The 16,938-nt window shown below is 35.8% G+C and overlaps 3 protein-coding genes across 3 annotated transcripts in view; all 3 read left to right on the forward strand.

The window, feature by feature from the left end:
- LOC145689947 (uncharacterized) overlaps positions 1 to 11,539 on the forward strand; it is a 54,127-nt gene extending 42,588 nt beyond the window's left edge. The window contains exon 4 of the transcript XR_014132128.1: positions 11,233 to 11,539. The gene's annotated coding sequence lies outside the window, so the exon portion shown is untranslated. The remainder of the gene's footprint in view (positions 1 to 11,232) is intronic.
- On the forward strand, positions 1,661 to 2,911 carry LOC145689126 (uncharacterized). Its single transcript, XM_081763258.1, has one exon. The coding sequence runs from the start codon at positions 1,661 to 1,663 to the stop codon at positions 2,909 to 2,911; it is 1,251 nt and encodes a 416-aa protein (XP_081619384.1).
- LOC145689127 (uncharacterized) lies at positions 8,002 to 13,134 on the forward strand. Its single transcript, XM_081763259.1, has 2 exons — positions 8,002 to 8,059; positions 11,409 to 13,134. Exons 1-2 carry the CDS (start codon positions 8,002 to 8,004, stop codon positions 12,593 to 12,595), a joined length of 1,245 nt encoding a protein of 414 aa, XP_081619385.1. The 3' UTR covers positions 12,596 to 13,134.
- Positions 13,135 to 16,938: the final 3,804 nt, after the last annotated feature.

The raw sequence follows: 16,938 nt of genomic DNA on the forward strand, positions 1-16,938 counted from the left end.
TTTACAGCTAAGTTGAATTAAAATTACTACAGTCACTTAGAATGTTTCCAAATTGCAGACACGTTTTCTAACTTCAGAAAAATTACGTAATGTGCATTTAGTATGTCTATTCTACGCGCCTAATAGTAAAGTGATTATATGATTTCATATTATTATGGTAAGAATCAACTAAACAACTACAACAATAAAAAGTGTAATCCTTTTAGAATATTTCTTCCGTGTAATAAAATTATCCGTTTAAACTAATTAATACGTAAGTTTTTTAGGTAGTAAAGTGTTAACTCTTTTAGGATTTCAACTTTTCGAGGTAAATTTTAGACTCACTGAAATAGGTACTGTGTCCTTATTATTTATCGTAAAATCATGGTTCATAATTTTTTTAAAGTTCTAGCATACTTTAGTCCCTTGTCAATATTATACACCAGAAACAGGAAGATCGGGATAAACCGCGAGGTTTCTCAAAAAAAAAAAAAAAAAAAAAATGTTTTTCGAAATTTCTGTCTGTCTGGCCCGGGACTGGGCTTACATAAGGATCTGATTGTTTTTTTTAATGCGATGTTATGTATAAAATACGTGTGCAAAATTTAGTCTTGTTTCTTGAAGACTGAAATCGTGATAATTTTTTGAAAGTCCGAAGGCTACCCATTTTTTCATATATGCCTATAAATATATATATATATATATATATAATACTTTAAAAATGTTCTGCGTCATTACTATTTGACCAAGGGTCATGGTTCAAATGCCGCCTTTTTTAGTATAATGAGCCCGTTCCAACGGTACCTCACATGTCTGTATCATACGCTTGAACCGGGTTTCCCTGAAAAATCACCCCCTCTAAACACTTGCGCCTATCGAGACCGGTCCCGGTTCCACGTAGGGATCTCAAAAAATTTGAGAGATACACAAAAATACGGACAGTCTCTATGAAAAGTTTCAATTTGATACCTTGAAAACTTAAGGCGTGAAAAACTTGTGAAATTTATCTTAAGAAAAAATAAAAATGTCCATTCTTGACGTGACCAATAAAAATGGCTTAAATACCTATTATTGATCCTAAATAAGCGGTGAAAGGCAACACTACGCCGTGGTAATAAAAGTTACAAAAAATCTGAAAAGGGTTAAGAGTTCGAAAATGATTAACTGAGTATGCATTATTGGAAAAGCTAATTAATTTCACGAAGATTTTTGTTTTTCATTACTTGTAACATATTTTCTTTCGTCATCCCCCTGTCGCATTTCCGTGACTAGATGGGAATAGTTCATATATATATATATATATATATATATATATATATATATATATATATATATATATATATATATAACTGCTCCAGTTATCAAATGGAATTTGTAATGTTTCGTACGTCATGACTGTAATGTAGGACTGGCAACATTGCCTGTCATAAGATGTAGAGTAGTCTGTGTGTGTAGTGAGCGGGTAGTCAGCAACTGGTAGTTAAGATTTGCAATAAATATATTTTAACACATTTAACGTGTTAAATATTATTCAGAAAAACCTAAAGTATAATAAGAAAGACTAAAGGTTACGACACATGGCGCAGTGGTGAAAATACGCCAGTATACAGGTGGGCATTAAGTTCCTATTAATAATATAGCTGTTCTGTGGCGAGTAAGTGATTTTCAGAACATTGCGAAAATGGAATCTGCACGCATACCAGAAAAATTAAAATTGGAGGGAAATATCCAAGCTTCGTGGCGACGTTTTAAGCAAAGTTTCACTATCTACATGAAGGCTGCAGGACATAGTGCTAAGGCAGATGATGTAAAGGTTGCTATATTACTCAATGTAATAGGTGAGGAAGCAGTTGAACTTTTTAATACGTTTAATATGACTGACGAACAACGTAACAATTACGATCAAGTACTCAAAGCATTTGAGGAATATGTTATTCCGCACAAAAATGTGGTGGTGGGACGTTGTGTGTTTAATTCCCGCATACAAGAAGAAGGCGAAACGTTTGATTCCTTTGTGACTGACCTAAAGAAACTAGTGAAGACATGTGACTTTGGTGAGCAGACAAATAGCGTAATACGAGATCGTATTGTATTAGGAGTTCGAGATAAAGAAGTACAAGGGCGCATGCTTGGGGCTGGAGAACTGACATTGGATAAAGCCATAGAAATAGGGAAAGCAGCGGAATTGTGTAAACAACAAACGGAACTAATACATCATAAAAATGATGCCTCGATTGGAGCCGTAAAGAAAACTACAGCGGCGACAAAAAGTGCGAGGGAAGTAGAAAAGCAAAAGCAGGTGGGTACAGAAAAATATAAAAATAAGGCACGTAGAAGTGACAGTACTTCACAGTTAGTGTATTTATGTAAAAAGTGTAACACGTCACACAGTAAAGCAAGTTGTCCGGCGTTTGGTAAGCAGTGTAGGAAGTGCAAGGGCTACAACCATTTTGCAGTGGGGTGTAAAATGAAGGCGATAAAGCGAGTGCAACATAACCAAATTCAGTCGGAAGATGAAGACTGTGATTTGTTAGTGATATCGTCTGCCCAGGTTTGTTCAGTTACACAAGTGGCGGAAGTGCGTGAATGGACTGAAATGGTAAAAATTCAAGATCAAAACGTTAAGCTCAAGCTTGATACGGGAGCGGAAGCTAATATTCTTCCATTACAGGTTTACAAGCAAATTGACTCACAAGCACAATATAGGCCTACAAATGTGGTGTTGGAAGTTTATGGTGGTACAAAAATAAAACCGTTGGGTATTGTAAATCTGTGTTGTACTCACAAGAATGTAAAAGCGAACATAGATTTTCTTTTAATTAAGGATAACAATAATGCATGCAAACCGTTATTAGGTCTAGATGGTTGTGTGAAATTAGGGTTAATAGAACGTGTGTCAATAAACTCCCGTAAATGTTGTAAACAAAGATGAATTTTTAAGGCACAACAATGATGTATTTCAAGGTGTTGGTAAATATCCTGGTAAATTGCATATTACTGTTGACGAAAAGGTACAACCTATAACTAGACCTCCCAGAAGGGTACCGTTGATGATCCAGCCAAAATTAAAAGATGCGTTAAGTAGGTTGGAAAAAGAAAGGATCATTTGTAAAGACGAAAATCCTAGTGGCTGGGTTAGTAATTTAGTTATTGTTGAGAAACAAGATGGCTCACTAAGACTGTGCTTAGATCCGAAGGATCTAAATAAGGCATTGAAAAGAAATTATTCTTTGCTTCCAACAGTAGAGGAAGTTAGTGCAAGGTTAAGTAATAAAAATGTATTTAGTGTTCTGGATTGGAAAAATGGGTTCTATCATGTAGAATTAGATGAGAGCTCAAGCAAATTATGTACATTCAGTACTCCTTTTGGATGTTGGAGATTTTTAAGATTACCATTTGGCTTGTCAGTTGCCCCGGAAATATTTCAGAAGCTCAACATGAATTATTTTGGTGACATTCCAGGTGTTGTCATATATTCTGATGATTTGTTAATTGCAGCAAACTCAGAGGAGGAACATGATAAAATAATGAAGCAAGTACTGGATAGAGCTAGGCAGCTTAATGTCAAATTTAATCCCAAAAAACTTCAGTATAAAGTGAGTGAGGTGAGATACTTAGGGTATATTTTTAATAAGCAAGGTATGAGACCTAACAATGATTTCGTTAAAGCTATCACAGAGTTGAGTATTCCATCCAATAAGAAAGAGCTACAAAGGGTGTTAGGCATGATTACGTATTTAAGTAGGTTTATTCTTCAATATTCAACTATCACAGCTCCATTAAGGGAACTGTTAAAAAAGAATGTAGAGTGGCAGTGGCTACCTATTCATACCAAAGTATTTAATGAACTAAAAATGATTGTATCTACTGCTCCGGTTTTGCGTACCTTTGACCCAAAGAAAGAAATAGTGATACAATGTGATTCATCAAGCCAAGGGCTAGGCTGTTGCCTAATGCAAGACGGCCACCCGATAGCGTTTAGTTCACGTAGCCTTACTCAAGTAGACAAATCATATGCTCAAATTGAAAAAGAATTGTTGAGTATAGTGCACGCGGTTAAAAAGTTTCATTACTACGTGTATGGCAAACCAATTACTATTGAAACAGATCATAAACCATTATTGGCTATTGTAAAGAAAAATGTATCAGATATACCATCAAGTAGGTTACAAAGAATGTGTCTTAGATTGTTAAGGTATGATATTTCATTGAAATATGTACCAGGTAAACTAATGTACATTGCTGATTTGTTGTCTCGTGATTTTTTGCATGAAACGGAGGAGTCAGATAATTTTATTACAGAGGTAATACATAGTTTAGCTGCTAATGTACAAGCTACTGAGTCAAAGAAAAAACTAATAATTGAAGCAACAAAAAAGGACCCGGTTCTGTGTAAAATTATGAACATGTATTATGAAGGTTGGCCCGAAGATAAAAAACAGCTCGATGAGTCAGTCAGGTTTTACCACAAATTACGGCATGAAATTGTAGTAGAGGATGGTATTGTCTTCTTAAATCATAAGATAATTGTTCCTACAACGTTGAGAAAAGAGATTCTCAATCAGTTACATCAGGGACATTTTGGTGTACAAAAGACAAAAGCTAGGGCCAGGCAAGTAGTATATTGGCCTGGATTATCAACTGATATTGAAACCATGGTTCTGAAATGCCGAATTTGTGAAAAATACAGAGTATCAAATTGTAAAGAACCACTGAAATCGCATGAAATCCCAAGTTTACCTTTTGAGAAGGTAGGTCTAGATATTTTAGAATATGGTGGTAAATCATTTCTTGTGTTAATGGATTACTATTCTAAATGGTTGGAACTACTACCGTTAAATTCAAAATCCTCAGGTGAAGTGATAGAAAAACTCAAAACAATTTTTATGACGCATGGAATTCCAGCTATTATTGTTTGTGATAATATTCCGTTTGGGTTAAAAGAATGTAAACAATTTGCTAAAGAGTGGGGTTTTCAGATTGTTAACAGTAGTCCTAGATATCCAAAATCAAATGGTCTTCCGGAAAAAGCGGTAGGCATAGCAAAAAGAATTCTTAAAAAGTGTAACGAGGAAGGAAAAGAGTATTATTTAGCTTTACTTGAGTATAGGAATTCTCCTATATTAGGCAGTGAGCTTTCACCGGCCCAAATTCTAATGAGCCGCACACTTAAAATAAGGTTGCCTATACACAAGGTATTATTAAAACCGAAAGTACAAGAGAATGTAGGTGTATTGTTAAGAGAAAAACAAAACAAAGACAAAAAGTATTATGATAGACAATCAAAACAATTGGTAGAGTTAAAGCCTGGGGACAATTGTCTGATACAAACAGATCAAACTTGGACTCCAGGTCAAATCGTAAGCGTACATGCAAATCCCAGATCTTTCGTTGTTAAAGATATTAATAACAGAGTTCTCAGAAGAAACAGAATTCATCTAAGAAAATCATACAATAAACCTGAATTTATAACGGTACAGGATGATGATAATTGTAAAACAGAAAATGTTACACACGATGATTCACAAAGTAATGTTAATAGTGAAGTAGTGACTGATAAAAGGATTACAGGTAATAATGTTCCAGGTAGTGACACAGTAACAATGCAAGATAATGTAAATGAAACTGACACAGGAGTTCGTAGATCTAAAAGACTAACAAGGAAACCAGTTTGGTTGAATGATTTTGTTTAAGTTTCAAAAGGGGAAGATGTAATGTAGGACTGGCAACATTGCCTGTCATAAGATGTAGAGTAGTCTGTGTGTGTAGTGAGCGGGTAGTCAGCAACGTAGTTAAGCTTTGCAATAAATATATTTTAACACATTTAACGTGTTAAATATTATTCAGAAAAACCTAAAGTATAATAAGAAAGACTAAAGGTTACGACACAATGACCTGCTATACAGGACCTCTTGAGTTCGGACTCATTTTTGACTTTTCGTTCTTGGTAGTGCAAAATTGAGAGACAGTTATATGTCCGAAAGTTGCCCAATTTCTGCCTAATCTTCTAGCCATCTTACACAGATTTATATGTGTAGTATGAAAGATTAAGAAAATTTCTACTCAATTGATAGAGCATAATAATGTTTATATGGTCCTATTTATGAGGAAGTGATCGGCAGATTTCAAGAATGCTTTGGGATTTCATCGCTGTAACTCTGCCTAATTTTCTGGCTATAATTTCTTGTACATAATAAATTCTGTCTAGAAATGCGTTAATCAGAAAATACCAAAGTAAATATAGATAAACTTTCGATTATTGCTACATAGCGGTGGATAGGAAGAAGCCTTCCTGATGCTAGAGATAGTTCTTGGTGGAATCTGCCTTGATAGTGAACTAACCTTGAATTTTCGGGTCCCTTATGACATTTCGCAATTCATCCCAGATGAATATCAAGGTTTTGTATACTGATAACGGACCAAACATTCGATATTTAATTGGGATAGAGGAGAAAATTTATCTTGGTGTGATGTAATAAGTATTCTTAGATATAAGGATAAATTGAACTTTTGTTATGAGCTAAGTTGTCATTCAGTATACCGTCATTTCCCATAACTATGGTCCAGATTTTGCATATATTTGGCCATATCTTTTCTAATATTTGCCGCAGAAGTGCATAATTTTGGCTTTGGGTAGTCTATACCTTCCGCTAATAAAATAATTTACTGTCGTTAAACTAAGCACTCTACGTTCACATTTATGAAAGAAAATATGGTGGTACATAGTTGTGTTCTGAGTTGCCCAACAATGGTCCATGAATAGATTGTGGTGTGGAAGGCAATGTTCGGAGTCAATTTACATGAAAATGAAAATCTACAGAATAGAAAATTTATTAAAAAGAAAATAAAAGTATTAAAGTACAAAGTTTTTAATAAAACGACACTGTAAATTATCAAATAGTACCATTTATAATATCAGTGATATTTTAACATTAACACTACGGTACTACACTAAAGAAAGCACCAGTACCATTACAGGTTAAAACTAATTCAATTCAAAGTACTGTGCCATACCTCTGTCAAGTTCTTTCACTTTGAAAAGTCCTCGGGAAGAGGAAATTTGCTGAGGTGGAATAATGTTAATGATTATATCACTTAGTGGATAATATAACCTATCTTCTTGTTGTGGCCATATCCAGTACGAGCCAGCTTTTTCCATACAAGATACAACAGCCCCTGTCTCCCTTGTTTCCTTTACAATGCCTGCCCATAGCCTACTGTCATAAGACACAATAACATACACACCCTCTTGCAAGTCAACGCCATTGCAACTGGAGTTTTCATGACTAAAGATGTTGGTAGAGAAATCGTCTTCGTCTTCATGTAACATAGAGACATTTGTATCTGTATCTGAATCTGAAAGAGTTAAACGTGAGAGTTCCGGCTCGTCATCTTCACTGTCTGAAGATTCAAATTCTTTTGAAACTCGTCTGCGCTTCACTTTCATCCTACTTCTAGAAAGCTTCCGTTTTGGTGCTTGAGATCCACTTGTGGAAGGCTGTTCTGCTGCAACATTTCCCAAACCTTGAAACTCATCTATTGAAATGCTTCTACCAGATTCAACATGTAGGTGTCTCTTCCGGGTAGTACCGGTACATTTTTTGAACGCTAACGCATTGGTATCATCATTGTTAGCACTGGTACTGGTGTCGTTTCCATAACGCATTTTCTCTAAATGTAAGAAAACGGTTGATACAAGAGAGGAAGTTTTGATCCTTTCAGGATTAGATGATGACAATCTATCTAACACTTCGTTCCTGTTCAGTGGATATATTCCAGTTTTGCGAAACCCAGATTGTAGATTAACTGCTCCTCGATCATGAAGCGTTTCCATCAGCTTACGCAAGAGGTTCGGAAAAATAGCTTTCGGAAGGGTTCCTTGTTTCCGTCCTTCACCAGTAAAATAAGCAATCAATTGCTTCTTGGCATTTAATAATTTAGTAATTTTCAATAAAACTGATAGACCGGAACCCAGGGCCCCAGCCTGGATCCGCCACTGCCTATAGTCAATGAAATAGACCTATGGTTGAACTAAGAAATAAAGGTGCAAACCAAATAGGATACATCTATGGTCCACATTGTAATAACACGCTACCACATTTCACAGACTAGAATTCCCAACTATGGTCCACGAAAATTGTGGTACATTGTTGGGATTCAAGTTGAAGACTTTTGTTTACTAGCCTACTACACAGAAACAATATAATTTCCTTCAGTAGTTTATATCTAGTTTTACTGTAGACATAAGACAGTTCTTAAAATAATAACTTTCATGCGTATCCTACTTAACAGTTTTATCCACCGAAGCTTAATTTCCACACTTTTGTGCACGAGGCAGTTATTGTTATTTTCATCACATCACGTCTCCCGCGCAAATAAAACCCGCGCGTTCAAACCAACTATGTTGCCCTGTTGCACCATCTATTGAATGTTCTTTCCGATGCCTACCTTAACTCCCGGCAGGAAACCGTACTAGCTATTGCTAATGACGTCATGGGCGTTGTCTTGGACCATAGTTGGATGCCTGGACTATATTTATGGGAAATGACGGTATATTAATTCTTATGAAAGTATAAAAGTAAAATCTTTAGCATTATAGTATGCTGGTAGTCTCATATTTCAGCTTGAATGTTGATAATTAAGACATGCTTTAGTTGACAAGTGACACATTAATTTTCTAAATTGTGTATAAAGTCATGGCCAGAGATAGTTAATTAGTTTTCATTGATTTATGTCATAACGTCGGAAAGCTGTTTTATTTTTTTCAACATATCATTATAACGGTCTTGGGATATTTGACCTTAGAGCCAGTGTGTCGTTCTTATTTCCTTTCGATACATTGCCACTCATCCTACGTACTGACATTCGCTTTTTTCCCAACTGCCCTTAATTCATGATTTTCGACATTTCGTAAAATAAATTAATCGCTTTCGTTTGTTTCTTGGATTCATGAGTACAATTGTCCAAACCCTACCCATGGTTTATATCTGAGAAACATCTACATAGGCAGGTCTTCGTTGCGTAACAGTTAAATTTAATTCGCATGTATGGTTCAAAAGTTCTGATACACCATTTTCTATACGATACGACTTTGCGGACACTGAGTATAATCATATATTGTAGATATTAATACTAAATCGACTTAAAACCAGGTGATGAAAGATTTAAATAATATTACTCATTATCAATGTTATATTGATAATGCCCGAAAAAGTTAGGTATTATTATCTCTATAAGTTATGTAAAGAAATTACATCTTCCGGTTTAATGCGCACGACTATGCTCTTTAGGTTAATGAGGCGATGACTATAGCAAGACCCGGGTTCGATTCTCGGCTGGAGCTCATTTGGTTCGGATTCAACGTTAATCAGTAGGTCCAGGTCTCGTATAACATCGCTGCTGAACGGGATGTTAAACCCAAAATCAACTCAACGATTAAAAGAATTGAATGATGATGGAAGAATTTGTGGGTTGAGAAAGTGGTAGGAAACGAGATTATCCCCAGAAAACACACGAACACGACGTTGCCATAACAAACTTACTTGGCAGTGGAAATGCAAGTTATCAATGCAATAATCTAAGCAGCCAAAAGAAACAGGTATATAATTGGAAATCCATAACGATCTGAAGGAAGGAGTTCTGTGGATAGTAGTTACAGTTTAACTTAGTCTATAAATACTGAATTGAAAAATATACCAGCTCAGGATTAATGTTGGGTTAAAATAATAATTGATAAGTAATGTTCACTTAATAATAACGATGTATTGTAGTCAACCTGTATTATGAAACGAATGTGGATAAATTTATATACAACGTCAACTGGTAAGAAATATACTAAAAGCAGAAACCATGTATCGCCACTCCTTGCATATTTCGTCACAAAAGCAGCGAAAATTTTACACTGGAGAATGTTAAACTCTATTGCATTTCGTAATAACTAATCATCATAGGGTACTAAAGTTGACACATTATTCATGAACTGGACGGATTGCTAGTATGAGAAAATTCATGTGAAGATTAGAATACTAATTGGAAAGCGTTTGGGTACGGCGAAATGATAGGAATATTAAAATATATTGAAGACATACATATTTGAAATTGTAGCTGGATTAGCTTGCCAGAAAAGTAGAGTACAATGTGCTTTGTTGGTCTTGCGATGATGGCCCTTTGGCTGTTTTTATCTTTCAGTTTAGGGGCCACGGTGGCTCAGGTCAGGGGCCTCTGGTGTTTGGGGTCCCGGGTTCGATCCCAGCCCCCGCCAAGTGAACTTTGTGGTGGACAAACATCGTGTGCGTGGGTTTCCCCGGGGTTCTCCCGTTTCCTCCCACTTTCTTCATTCCACCATTTCATTCGTTACTAATCATCACCGTCTCCTTTAGCCTAACCGGCATAATCCTGGGACGTAAAACTCAAAGATTTCATTTCATTTTTTATCTTTCAGTTTATATGAATGTGAAAGCTGCTTGCAGATTTAGGGATGAATATAAATTCTGTGTTTGGAAACGAGTTTTTTAATAGTATGATTACAGTAATTTGATGTAGAATTAAACAACAATAGGGTGAAGGAAACAACGTATATTTAAGAGTGTGTTCGTAGCTTCACTGGAGAAAAGCAATGGTATGCATATAACGGGAAAAATTAGTAATAAATTTAAAGAATAAATAGCAAATTAAGTAATGCAAGGTTTGTCGGAGGTTGTTTGGATTGTACTAGTACAGAGTAGATCTTTTCTTTATTGCTTGAGTTCGAGTCGTTTAATTCATGTCTTATTAAGCTACAAAGTTATAAAACCATAGTATAAATTTGTGTATACTATAGAAATATTTACTTATTAGTAATATTTTATTACTCGTTTAAGAACTACGATTCGAAGTTCATACCTTGAAACGTAAATGTCGATGGCTTCTTTCGATGCGTAACAAAAGTTACAATCGTCTCGATAGTCTCTGCTGTGTCATACAGAAAATTGCATTGCTTTCTTTAAGGTGGTCAGTATTTTTGCTCAGTTTATATTCAAACTTAATATATTAAATGGTACAAATATGTTTGAAAGATTTTACTTTATATCCTACCTATTGTATATATATATATATATATATATATATATATATATATATATATATATATATTTGTTCATTCTAATTAAGTGATTTTCGGCACACGATTATGTTTTATTTTCTATTGATTTATTTAATTACATTTTGCAAGAATACAGTGTAATATAGAGCACTGAAAAACTGTTTACTTTTCAGTTGTCGCCGAAATTCAAGTCATAAAACTGAACTCCATATCGCAACAACACAATTCCATCCTAACACGTCTCAAACAGCCATGGAAGATAGTAAATACTCAGTAGTTGTTCTCCATCCATTGAAAGTAGCAGATGTCAGACAAAGTGAGGGAACTTCGTTCTTCTTGAACTCATGAGCTGAGGTTACTAAGTCACCTGCTGGAAAGAACAGGTTAGCTAAATCTAGCAGCAATAGAAATATTCATTCTAGAAGCAGCCCTTTCAAGTGTGATCATTGCGAAAAGTGTTACCCAAGAAAGGAATATCTTGCAAAGCATATTAATACTGTACATCTTGATAGAAGAAGTTGGAAATGTGACTATTGTCCTAAACGATTTCCGTCGAGAAATCTTCTTCACCTCAATGTTCATAAAGGAATACGCCCATACACTTGTCATACTTGTGATAAGTGTTTCTCTATCAAAAGCAATCTGGAGAAACATATGGTTGTGCACACAGGAGAGAAAAGATTCCATTGTGAAAAATGTGGAGCAAAATTTACGGAAAATGGAAGTTTACGTAGGCATGAAATGTTACACTTGGATAGAAAGCCATTCCAATGCAAAGTTTGTGGTTCAGTTTTTTCATCAGAAGGTTATTGTTACAGGCACATGAAGAAACATCATTCTCATAAAACATATATTTGTGATGTATGTGGCAAATCGCTAAAGACTAAAACGGGACTTAAATCTCATATAGAATTACACGTAAACAAGGAAAAATTCAGCTGTGAGAAATGTGGTGTTTCGTTAAGTTCGAGAGGTACGTTACACAATCACATGAAACTCCACTTAAAAGATACAAATTACTTATGCATTGAATGTGATAAAACGTTTCAGTGCAAAGACTATCTATACAAACATGTAAAAACTCATAGTGTCATACGCCCTTATGAATGTAGATTTTGTTCGAAGAGATTCACTCAGACAGGTTCCCGCAATACCCATGAGAACAATATCCATTTACGAAAGAAAACATTTTCTTGTACTGTTTGTGACAAGATGTTTCGCGAAAAGCGTTGCCTAGAACTCCATATGAGAACCCATACGAATGAAAAACCGTTTGAGTGTAGTGTATGTGGTAAAAGGTTATCCAGAAAATTCATTCTTTTCGAACATATAAAATCTCATACAAAGCAATTCGAGTTTAAGTGCGAAGAATGCGGTAAACAATGTCTTTCAAAAAGTAACCTTAGGGCACATTTGACGGTTCATATTGGAGAGAGACCATTCAAATGTAACAAATGCGGAAAATGTTTTAAGTTAAAACAAAGCCTTCGAGATCACAAGTTAATTCATTCCCATGACCGACCATGTGTGTGGTAACGATCTTGTCAAGTGTGTGGTAAAAGTTATGTCTCGAAGGCACGCCTTAATTTACATATGAAATCCCACAATCAACTATGATTATGAGACTTCGAAACTATTGCTTCCGATGTGCAATGCATTTGCCGTTGTAACATTTTGCTGAGAATCATTAATTACATTATGTAAGATATAATAAATTTTCATACAATTTTTACAGTTGATTTGTAAACTATTAAAACAAAAGTAGGGCTCCCTGGATATTTTTATTTTCATGACAAATTAAAGATTTAATGCTGTTCCGTTACTGGAAAATCTATACTATATGACAAATTGCTGTGATATATTTTACTAATCTTGGGTTATAGTCTAATGAAGTTTAAATAAGGAACTACTAAAATCGTGCCACTGTGTGAAATACCTAATTTATTTTTAGTATAGTTGTATGTTCATTTCATTTGTAAAAACGGACATCTTTCGTTTAAAAATTTAAAACTAAGTAAGATGTCCTTTGTATTATGTCAGTAGTTAGTATAAACACAAAAAATATAATTTAATAAGTGCTATTATTAGTTTATTTCTAAATGAGCATTTACCTTCTGGTCACAAATACCTAGCTTGTTCTCCAAACACTAAAACCACAAAATCTTTACAAATTCCCTTAAATCTCGTTCATCTTTCCTCTACTTTTCTCACAATGTTGAAACGTATAATATTATTATATGCTTGCCGTATATTTGTTGCGTGTATTGTGTACAATCATAACAAAGCTCGTGTACAGGAAAGTGCGTTAATTTAATGTTAGAAATTGATATGTGACTTAGATTTAGAAAAATTAAAAGAGACATAGAAATAAGGGTGATATACCTACAGGTCGTCTACGAAGGCTAACTTTCTGCTTTGCTTCTTTGTTAATTCTTTCACAGCCAGTGTGAGTGTCTTCATCCCGTTTTTTTTGTGACTTTCGACGAAGTTAGTAGAACGAGTACTTCATCGTACATCCATCGATGTCAATATGGTGTACCTAGTAACACCTGAAAACATTCTGGAATTTTCTGGTAATATGTTACTTGCTCTATCTACGTCTTGCATGGTAAATAGAAAAGAAGTCGAGGTTTTTTTCATAAAAGTAATGAACGTCTCAAGATATAAAGTAAAATCACGTTTACTTGCAGTGTCTGTTGCAAGTTTCTTGGCACGTTAAAGTTACTGTATGTATATACTACAATAGAAAATGAAACAAAATTTAATGCAGCGATATGCGTGAATACAGTTAGTTGAATATAGGCCGAGTATCTTTTTTTTCTTAAAAAAAATCTTTTGTCATTCTCAGAAGAATTACACCTTTGAGAAATTATTTTCCTAGAGAGATTTGTAATTTATTCTCTGTTACATTATATACATACGTTCCGACAATATGAATGAATTCGCGAGAAATGCTGCTGCAAGTAATTCTGAACTGAGCAATGAAATTAAAATAAAAATTCTGCTCAGAAGAATTGTTTAAAAGGTACAATTCTAAAAAAATGGTATAGTGATGCTTTACATTTATTACTCAGAACCGAACAAACTATTTTCAGCACCGAAGTAACACGAGTTTTGCCAGGATACGTGATTTTGTTTTATTTTTGAAACACAAGAGTAACGCTGTTTGATCATATTCGAATAACTATTATTTTTTTAACTATTGATGTAACTGAAAAAATCAATTCAATAAATTTTCCTAAATTTCAGTAGCTTATACAGATGGTGATCAGAAAGTTGGAAACACTTCAGATGTATGGGTTGGCAGTGGTGTCGTGGCGCCCACAGCGCCGGACCGCTGGTGTTGGTGTGTTAGGTAGGTCTCCATACTACGTCAGGCGCAGTGGCACAGCAGTGGCCAGTGGCTGCAGCAGACGGAGGTAGTGTAAAATGGGAGACATCTCAGATTTTCAAAGAGGGCAAATTGTTGGTGCGCGGTTATGTGGAGTGAGTGTGACGGCAGTGGCTACTGTGTTAGGTGTGTCGCGTGGGACAGTGCTGAAGGTGATGACGGCCTACACAACGCATGGGAAAACCACATCGGGGGAAGCGGGACAGTGGGCGGAAGAAAATCATGAGTGACAGGTACGCCGGGTATTAAAGCGCATTGTCACGCAGAATTGTCGTGCCACTGCGGAGCAAGTGACGGAGGAACTCAATCAGCACCTCCCCCACCCTGTTTCGACAATCACAGTCCGCCGCGAATTACATGATATGAACTTACGGGGTCGTGTTGCACGGGTCAAACCGCTCATCAGGGACCATAACGCTTTCGCACGCCGCAAATGGTGCTTGAGCGACCATGCAACTTGGATCGTTGAGGACTGGAAACATGTGATATGGTAGGATGAGTCATTCTGCACCCTATTTCCAACCATGGGCCGTGTTTGTGTGTAGAGAACGCCCAAAGAAACTTATGATCTGCAGTGTCTCCGCCCAACTGTGAAACATGGCGGCGGCTCGACGATGCTGTGGGCCGTCATATCATGGTTTTCATTGGGTCCTGTGGTCACACTTAGCGGACGAATCACTGCCAACGATTATGTCGCAATTTTAGGAGACCACTTGCATCCTATGGTACGGATGTTGTTCTCGGACAATGACGCTATCTTCCAGGATGATAATGCATTCACTCACACTGCTAGCGTTGTTGCAGCGTGGTTTGAGGAACATCGAGATGAAGTTCAACACCTCCCCTGGCCCGCCCAATCCCCAGATCTCAACATAATTGAATATCTGTGGTCCGTCTTGGAAACACGTCTCCGGCAACTATTTCCACCTCCATCCTCTCTCACAGAACTGGCCGATGCCCTGCACGAGGAATGGTGTAAAATTCCACTTGCTAGCATTCACGACCTCTATGCCTCCATCCCACGTCGCATCAAGGCTGTTCTGAAGGGGAAAGATGATCCGACACCATATTAATCTGGTAAGTTGCAATTTCGTTCAGGTGTTTCCATTTTTGTGATCACCATCTGTATATACACTCCTCAAAGTTCTTGAAATTAATTGTTTTCTGTGAAGATATAAGCAGAACAATCTTTCTAGGGGATTGTTTAACTTTTTATACTTCAAAAATATATCCAGGACGTAACGTGCAATTAAGATAAGAAAAGTTTGCAGGTGTCAGCTACATTTTTTTCCACCTCTCAATGCTTATGTTAATAACCATGAGCATTTAGCAATATAAGTTGCTGGCATATGCATTACCCATGGTTGATTCCACATAAAGCGTAAAGTAACATAAGTTGTAGCTTTTTGCACAGTATTTCATAAGCTGTTTAGAAAATACATTGGATCCCTTTCCAAGTAATTCACGAACAATGAAAACAGAAAATAATAAATAACTAGCTGATAATTTAAAATATCCAATGTTCTCTTCTCTAAACCTATCTGTAGGTGTATCAAGCCACAGTGTGGGTTTGTATAGTACATAATTCAGCTTTATGGCATAACTAAGCGATTCGCTTAGTCTTCTTACTGGCTGCGCCACTGGTGATCGAAATCGTTTCATCTAAGTTCGTATCTGGGTGTCAAGCTAGGCCAAGTTTTCATTTAACCCTTTTCTCTATGTCTAGAAATAGCAGAGATTATTGACGACACCACAGTGCAAACATCGTGACGACACATCGTTGCAAACAACATAAGTAGGAAATTTTGCTTTTTCATTCTAGTTCTTTTCTCCTGTTATTTAGTCTACTATTGTATTTTAGTCGTCCACAATTATGTTCACCTTTAACTCAGTAACTACCTTTATTTGTTTAATTATCTCAAATATCAATTTCAAAGTTTCTTCACACTTCACATGTTAATGCAATGCGCGTTTACATTATTATTAATATATATAGGTACGATAATTCTACGTGAGATTCTAATTTTTATGCTGTATCAATTTTAGATCCTAATTTTCATAGCACGCTACCACAGGAAGTTTACGGATCAAAATTTCACATTTTATTTTCATTTAGTCATGAAATGATTATAGACAATACTTGCAGTGCTCCAGTAATTATAGGTATTCATTTACGTAAATATAAACACTGGAAAACAAGATCCAAATTACGATTGTTCCAACACCTCTTAGAGCTTTTCGAAGTAGCGCAGAAAATGTAAGGGACAATGTGGAGGTAAATAAGTAGACTAAAGTAGATTGAAGATGGATGGCTCATACGTTTGTCCCGATGTAGTCAACAACAGGGAAGAAAGGGAATTTCTAATTTTTCCCTAATATAGAGAATTATAATTTTTCTGCGACTTTAAACACTGTTACAAGACAGACGTAAATTATCTTAAAATAAGCAGTGGTACACACTAATTTATCCTACAAGTATCATGGCGAT

The sequence above is a fragment of the Thermobia domestica genome, chromosome 7 (assembly GCF_964235325.1).
Source record: "Thermobia domestica chromosome 7, izTheDome1.hap1.1, whole genome shotgun sequence".
NCBI classification, from domain to species: domain Eukaryota; kingdom Metazoa; phylum Arthropoda; class Insecta; order Zygentoma; family Lepismatidae; genus Thermobia; species Thermobia domestica.